The sequence below is a fragment of the Procambarus clarkii genome, chromosome 75 (genome assembly GCF_040958095.1).
Source record: "Procambarus clarkii isolate CNS0578487 chromosome 75, FALCON_Pclarkii_2.0, whole genome shotgun sequence".
Lineage (NCBI taxonomy): Eukaryota > Metazoa > Arthropoda > Malacostraca > Decapoda > Cambaridae > Procambarus > Procambarus clarkii.
The window spans coordinates 24,794,237-24,802,509 of record NC_091224.1 but is presented as its reverse complement, the minus strand read 5'-3'; the positions used below and the strand labels follow the sequence as shown (position 1 = coordinate 24,802,509).

General features: G+C 47.3%; 1 protein-coding gene across 1 annotated transcript; it reads left to right on the top strand.

Moving 5' to 3' along the window:
* Positions 1 to 133: 133 nt before the first annotated feature.
* Positions 134 to 6,994, top strand: LOC123771832 (uncharacterized). Its single transcript, XM_069313497.1, has 4 exons — positions 134 to 270; positions 695 to 778; positions 4,349 to 4,478; positions 6,690 to 6,994. Exons 1-4 carry the CDS (start codon positions 154 to 156, stop codon positions 6,764 to 6,766), a joined length of 408 nt encoding a protein of 135 aa, XP_069169598.1. The 5' UTR covers positions 134 to 153; the 3' UTR covers positions 6,767 to 6,994.
* The last annotated feature ends 1,279 nt before the right edge of the window (positions 6,995 to 8,273 follow it).

Genomic DNA, 8,273 nt, shown 5'->3' with positions numbered 1-8,273 from the left:
TCAGGTTCACAATTTCCAACATTTTTGAACAGTTCATGAATAAAAAGACGACGTCATTAGAGTGCTGAGGTCTGACGTGAATCACCTGTCCTGCTAATGTTGTCCTTGGTGTTCTTGTCCCCGGCAGGAGAGGCCCTGTCCCCGCCCCTCCTGATGGGCGGGAGGGAGATCTACGAACCCTCAGAGCTCATCAAGATCGGTTGTCAGCCTCGACGGCCCTTCCTCGACCACCATAAGCCTACTCTCCAGTGGTTCCTCGAGGGCAGTAAGGTAGGTCTGGGTGGTCCTTGAGGGTACTAAGGTAGGTCTGGGTGGTCCTTGAGGGCAGTAAGGCAGGTCTGGGTGGTCCTTGAGGGCAGTAAGGTAGGTCTGGGTGGTCCTTGAGGGCATTAAGGTAGGTCTGGGTGACCCTTGAGGGCACTAAGGTAGGTCTGGGTGACCCTTGAGGGCAGTAAGGTAGGTCTGGGTGACCCTTGAGGGCAGTAAGGCAGGTCTGGGTGACCCTTGAGGGCACTAAGGTAGGTCTGGGTGGTCCTTGAGGGTACTAAGGTAGGTCTGGGTGATCCTTGAGGGCCAGGCGCTCCATAGACCTGAGCGAGTGCAGCACTATAGGGACTGGGCCCCGGGAAGTAAGGGTTCCCCGGCACGTGTACTCAGTGGCAGCCAGTCAGGTAACGTGTGTCTCTCCCTACAGGTGGGACCTCAGTGGACCAAGCCGTATGGCGCCTCACACCACGGGGGCCACTATGGTCTGTCTCTCCATGTCCCGGGCCAGCAGGTGAGTCACTATGGTCCCTGGTGAGTCAGCTAACAAATATCTACGTTTTCTATGCATGGTCCGTTAGGTTAGGTGGGTGGCTTGGGTTCTGACGTTTATGGTTACATTAGCACTTTGTGCTGGTTGTGGCAGATGAAGAGAAGGGGCTGGTTACCTGGTTGATACCTGGTTGATGGGGTTCTGGGAGTTCTTCTACTCCCCAAGCCCGGCCCGAGGCCAGACTTGACTTGTGAGAGTTTGGTCCACCAGGCTGTTGCTTGGAGCGGCCCGCAGGCCCACCACAGCCCGGGTATGGGCTGACCGGCTCCAGTATGTGTACAACAACTTACTGTTTACAAAGGTTTGGTTCACCCTCCAACACAACAGTTGTACAAATGTGCAGCACTTGTGCTGGGACCTTCCCGGTTATGTGCCTCTGTAAACCTTTACACCACCGCTCACGGGATGGGTATGGGGTGCATAATAAAGAAATTGAACCGGTCCATCCACTTCTCCCTGGCCCTCTTGACTAATGTTATCTTTAATAATGTATTATATTGCTTTTGTTAATTTCATTTATACATACAAGAGTTCTTACAGTCTTGTACCGTACATTCTAATTACATCACTTACGTAATTACTTATGTAATGACATTCTAATTACTAACTTATATTCTAATGTCACCATAACCATGTTTTAGGCTCCCCGTGGTGCAGTCGCCTTCGTTCTCGACTCATAATTGTGAATTCCGGGTTCGAATCCCGAGCGGAACAGAAATGATTGGGCACGTTTCTATTACATAATGCACCTGTTCACCTTGTAGCAAATATAGGTACCCAACAGGTATATATAGTCACCTTGTTGTGGGGCTGTATCCTGGAGTCTGTAATATGACCTTGGGGGGGGGGGAGAGGGGAAATCTATATAAGCCTAAGGTATAAAATATACACTGGCTGCCTGTCCCCCGACATAATAAATTATTATTATAACAAAACTACACAACATTTCTATCACAATCTGACCAATGAGACGAAGTAAAATATTGGTGTTTTCTTCAAGCCGCTCTTCTCTCTTGCTCAGTCAACTCTATAAAAATAATTATATAGAACAAATACCGAAGTGGTTGAGAGTGTAAGTTGGCCCCGGGCTCCTACTCGGGCCTGTCTGTACCTCCTCCCTCTCTCGCCCAAACTATCATACCCACAACGCCACACAAATCAATTTCATTTGAATGGCGTTTTGGTATCCATCCCTCGGGTCCCGTAGAGACTGGCGGCCTGTGAAGGTGTCCGTCATTGACCGCCTTTTGTCTCGTCTCGTGGTAATTTACCCGTGGTATTATTTCCACGATAGCAACACACTCAGCTGATTGCATCCGGCCGGAGCAAATAGTTGAATATGGGTTACGACCTGACGTCGGTGTTTTCTATGAAGCTTTTCAAGGTAAACTAAAATATTCACAATCAATTAGTATGTCGCCTTACATTGAGGTTACCTTGAGGTGTTTCCGGGGCTTAGCGTCCCCGCGGCCCGGTCGTCGACCAGGCACACATGCACAGTCACATATGCACTTATTAAATAAGCCAATATTGACTATAAGCAAGTGCGAGAACGGTTTGGAGAAAAGTATATACCCTTTACGTCGTCACTACTCTATGAAACAAATCTAACCTAACTTAAGGAAAATAAGAGATAACATGTTGTGGGCGAAGTATATAATGTCATCATGTTCATTGTGGCACAGTTTTAGGCCCTCCTGGGGAAGATACGCAGGTGAGAAGTTTGTGAAATGTCATGATTTTTGGTGTGACAAAGTTCTTCCTGGGAAGTAAAGTGAGGAAATCCGCTAGAAGAAAACGGGACAGTGAACCTTATCTTGAGACTCTGATGTCTGTAACGAAAATGGGAATCTTTACTCTTATATCGAAGAAAACGGGATGTTATATCGAACTTAAAGCAAGACTAATGTATTAGTAATAACACTCTCGTTATTACTATAATTATGTACAAGAATATATAATATATATAAATCAATAAAACATATAAGCATAAAAACGTACAATTAATATTAACTTAGAATGAATGAATCTTATTAATAATTAAATAGTAAATATTTATAAAAGTAGATATTGAGTTGAAGGAATGTATAGAGGAAGAGACAGCCATCTTATTGGTGGTGTGCCACACCTGCAGGTCTTGACCTGCAGTTCCTACTAGCCTCCTGGCAGGTTCCTCCTAGCATGCTAGCAGGTTCCTCCTAGCCTCCTAGCAGGTTCCTCCTAGCCTGCTAGCAGGTTCCTCCTAGCCTCCTGGCAGGTTCCTCCTAGCCTGCTAGCAGGTTCCTCCTAGCCTCCTAGCAGGTTCCTCCTAGCCTCCTGGCAGGTTCCTCCTAGCCTGCTAGCAGGTTGCTCCTAGCCTCCTAGCCCTGGTCTCAAGCACGGGATAAAATCCTTCATGAATACCTGGGATAATCCCCGGGACGGAGCACCGGAGCTGAGAGCTCCTGCATAAATTTCAACTGGTTATATTTCCATCTGTTGTGTGTGGGGGAGGTGGGTGTAGGTGTGGGTGTAGGTGTAGGTGTGGGTGTAGGTGTGGGTGTGGGTGTAGGTGTGGGTGTAGGTGTGGGTGTGGGTGTGAGGGAGGTCGTGTGACAGTGTCGGCGCCATCTGTTGAGCACACCCGATCCCAATTATTTTAAAAAGATTCGAGAGAATAGAACGAGCCTATTCTCTCTGGGAGATCATTTACATATATCAGAAACAGTATAGGTCCAAGGACTGATCCCTATGGGACTCCACTGGTGACGCCTCGACACTCCTAGACCTCACCCCTCACAGTGACTCGCTGTCTTCTGTTGCTTAGGTACTCCCTTATCCAGTGGAGTACCTTCCCTTTCACTCCTGCCTGCATCTCCAGCTTGTGCATTAGTATCTTATGTGGTACTGTGTCAAAGGCTTTCTGGCAATCCAAAAATATGCAGTCTGCCCACCCCTCTCTTTCTTGCCTGATTTTTGTTGCCTGGTCGTAGAATTAAATTAATCCTGTGAGGCATGATTTGCCATCCCTGAGTATGTGTATACTCACCTAGTTGTGCTTGCGGTGGGGGGGGGGGGTTGAGCTCTGGCTCTTTGGTCCCGCCTCTCAACCACCCTTTGGTCCCTGTACTCCATTGTGTGTGTGTGTGTTAAACTTAGACACAGACCGAGAGAATGGAGGTTAATGGAAAGAACAGACCAGACTACCCCCTCCCCCCCCTTTCTCTCAGACAGACAGGGGGCTCCATCACACACAGCTCACACCAAGAGGTAAGACAGGTCACGTCACAATAGGACAGACAGGTGATGGACAGGTACGAGAGACATTAGCCAGGTGTTGACAGCAGATAAAATTTTAGCTTGTGACTTCTAGTTCTGGAATGTCTGCCCTTTCTTCCCATACACTTGTTTTAGTAATTGTTTATTTTATACTTCTCTTGCAGGTATTATCACCACTGTTCCTGCTGCTGCTTCTACTGCTGGTGGTGGTGGAGGTGTGCGGGTGGTGGAGTACAACAGTCTGCTTGTACTAAAGTGTCCACCACTCCTCAGGTAGCGTCTGCTGGCGGGAGTGTGGAGGCGGAGTGTCGCCTTAGTCTGGGGCCCCACCACACCAGCACCTTCAAGACTCTTCGTGTCAGGGTCAGAATGATATCCTACGTCGACAACTACCATTCTGCAGGTGAGTGGTTGTTCTCAGGGGTTGTGAGTGGTGTAGATGGTGGGGGTGTGGGGGGGGGGGTGTCTCCACCAGGTAACTGTTCCCTCTCTTCCAGTTAATGTTATTTCAATGGCAAGTCTGCTCACTCTTTATAGAGTTACTGCCAGTCTGTGGCCAGTTGGCAGCCAAGCAGTGAGTGCTGACCCACCACCTGGCCAGTGAGTGCTGACTCACCTCCTGGCCAGTGAGTGTTGACTCACCTCCTGGCCTCATAACTCAGTGTACTCATCCCATGCCTGCACGCGGGCTCCCTTAGGTGGCCACATCAGTGCTGGCGCCGAGAACGATAGATTTTCAATATTGTTATGTTGTGGCGAGGTTAGTGTGTTGGAGGTGGTGGAGGAGGAGGTGTTGGAGGTGGTGGAGGAGGAGGAGGAGGTGGTGTTGGAGGAAGACTCATTTTACCAGTGAAGTCTTTAGAGGAGACACTGTGGTTCCTGTGGAGTCAAGTGAGAGGTCAAGTTTTCGTCCCATCCATTCCCTGACCTCCGCCAGAGCCAATCTCACGGTCTTTACAACAAATCTATAAAAGAGAGAACAGAATTTCCTGTGTGTATGGGGGCTGATGTCAAGCTCCTGGGACCCGTCTTTAAGGTGTGGGGTAAGACTTCACCCGACGGCTTATGTCTACGTTTGAAGCTGTGAATGAAATGAACTTCCTCTGATCCGGTGTCATCTGTGTAGCGCATTAAACCTACTCACAACTCCAGTGTGTGTCAAGCGTATCAAGGCAGCCAATCACATTGTCGAGCGTGCGCCCCCAGCCACTCGGGAAAGACTACAGAGTCGCCCCACGTTGAGTGCCGTGGCTATCTTGAGAGATCTTGAGATGATTTCGGGGCTTTTTTTTTAGAGTCCCCGCGGCCCGGTCCTCGACCAGGCCTCCACCCCCAGGAAGCAGCCCGTGACAGCTGACTAACACCCAGGTACCTATTTTACTGCTAGGTAACAGGGGCATAGGGTGAGAGAAACTCTGCCCATTGTTTCTCGCCGGCGCCTGGGATCGAACCCAGGACCACAGGATCACAAGTCCAGCGTGCTGTCCGCTCGGCCGACCGGGTCCCACGGTGGCGGTGCCAGCACCACCACCGACGTCGGCCCATCATCATGAAGCAGCTCTGGGCTGACTGACGTAGTGTGTGATCGCCTAGCCCACACAATGCCACTAGTAAAGTCAGTATTTACAGCAACTGATGTCACTCATTGAACTAACATCATTGAGTGATGATGCTTCTAATTAGCGGTTTTGTTAGTGATCTTAGGTAATTCTGAGCCTAAATAGGTTTAGTACTGAGTGACTGTCGGTATGTGCAAGGAGGCTGGTCATACGAGACGTGCCATTCTTGCACCGAAGCATCCCTTATCTGCTCCCCAAAAGAAGGTAAACAGTCAACAATTATGCAAATGTCTGGTTAGTTCCCGGTAGTCTGGGGGTATACCGCACCTGTCTGTGTAAACATGTACACTGTAGACTGCTTGGAGAGGAGGGGGGGGGGGTAATGGACCTGACCTCCCCCCTCCTCCTCCCACACCACCACACCACGCTATATAGGGCGGGGGGGGGGGGGGGGGGGTAGGGGCCCGGATCTCCCCCACACTTTGCAGGGGAGAAGTATGCTCTGGTCCCTCCAGACCACACCTGGTCCCTCCAGACCACACCTGGTCCCTCCAGACCACACCTGGTCCCTCCAGACCACACCTGGTCCACCCAGACCACACCTGGTCCCTCCAGACCACACCTGGTCCCTCCAGACCACACCTGGTCCACCCAGACCACACCTGGTCCCTCCAGACCACACCTGGTCCCACCAGACCACACCTGGTCCCTCCAGACCACACCTGGTCCCTCCAGACCACACCTGGTCCACCCAGACCACACCTGGTCCCTCCAGACCACACCTGGTCCACCCAGACCACACCTGGTCCACCCAGACCACACCTGGTCCACCCAGACCACACCTGGTCCCTCCAGACCACACCTGGTCCCTCCAGACCACACCTGGTCCCTCCAGACCACACCTGGTCCCTCCAGACCACACCTGGTTCACCCAGACCACACCTGGTCCCTCCAGACCACACCTGGTCCACCCAGACCACACCTGGTCCATCCAGACCATCACCATTGCTAATGGCAGTTTAACCAAGCCTAACATTGTCTCTCTCTCCCTACAGGTCCCAAAGCCCTGATCAGAGACCGAAGGCTCCTCGCCATAGTGACTGCTGCCATAGTCTTTCTGGTGACTATGTAGTCACACAACTCTTCTCACCTTAAATATAAATATACTGTAATATGTGACAGAAATCAAGAAAAATATATTATGTACAATTTCAGAAGCAAGTTTTGTCACTGGTGTGTGTGTGTGTGTACTCACCTATTTATGTTTGCGGGGGTTGAGCTCTGGCTCTTTGGTCCCGGTTCTCAACAGTCAATCAACTGATGTACAGGTTCCTGAGACTACTGGGCTCTATCATATCTACATTTGAAACTGTGTATGAAGTGTGTGTGTGTGTGTGTGTGTGTGTGTGTGTGTGTGTGTGTGTGTGTGTGTGTGTGTGTGTGTGTGTGTGTGTATTAATGGTCACTATTGTATTTCTTTATAATTTACCTACGTACAAGTTTTGTATATGTTTGAAGGGGAATTTAAAGAACAGTGTGTACAAATAATAGATAATTAATTGTTAGTGTAATTTCTTTATAAATTCACCACAGCAGGTGTATATCTTATCATGTTGGATACAATTTTGCTGAGTTGTATTTTTTAACCGTAGTTCACTCAAAGTCCTAACATACATACGTGTATATGAATGTACACACACACTTATATATATATATATATATATATATATATATATATATATATATATATATATATATATATATATATATATATATATATTATTGTACAGTTGTGTCAAGAATTGTATGATTCTGCAATTTAAAAGTAATTTAGTCCCGGTTTATCCTGTGTATGTTTTTCAGCGCAAGTATTTTGTATTAAAATACGTATTTATAACAGCATATGTATTTCACATGGTGTATATTGTGTATATATTGTGGTGTGTACATTTCATGTCGTATTATTTACTTGTATAAGTTACAGCATGTGTGTGTCTCGGTGGACATTCATTTTTTACACTGCGATTACCAGTCTCTTTTCAAGGTACAATATTTGTATATATATCGTGTATATCTGTCTATTTTTATTTACAGATGTATTCTTCACGTCTTATGTAGACATACATTTCATTGCCTGCTGAATATATCTATCAAACTTGTAGATATATTCCTGTTTCGTGTGTGTGTGTGTGTGTGTGTGTGTGTGTGTGTGTGTGTGTGTGTGTGTGTGTGTGTGTGTGTGTGTGTGTGTGTGTGTGTGGATCATACATGTAGTCGTGTCTGGCTGTCTTTGTATGTATGTATGTGTACTTTTATTTGTAAAACCACAGATACATGTTTCCTGGGTACTGTATTCATATGTAGGGCTGGCCATGTGTCTTCTATCACGTGTGTATTCTTTGAAACATGTGACTCCCCACAGGTACACCAGACTCCCCACAGGTACACCAGATTACCCACAGGTATACCTAAGTATGCTTAAGTATAACTATGTATATTATATATATATATATATATATATATATATATATATATATATATATATATATATATATATATATATATATAAGAAGGTACATTGGGTTTGTGAGAGTATATAGTGTGATGTGTTTACATTCTGAATTTGAATCTTGTGGAGC

What these genes read in the sequence shown, in the direction of transcription:
- LOC123771832 (XM_069313497.1), top strand. Translation starts at nt 154, where the DNA reads ATGGGCGGGAGGGAGATCTACGAACCCTCAGAGCTCATCAAGATCGGT. An exon ending in GGTTCCTCGAGGGCAGTAAG is followed by an intron (nt 271 to 694) that starts GTAGGTCTGGGT and finishes CTCTCCCTACAG; the next exon opens with GTGGGACCTCAGTGGACCAA. An exon ending in TCCATGTCCCGGGCCAGCAG is followed by an intron (nt 779 to 4,348) that starts GTGAGTCACTAT and finishes ACCACTCCTCAG; the next exon opens with GTAGCGTCTGCTGGCGGGAG.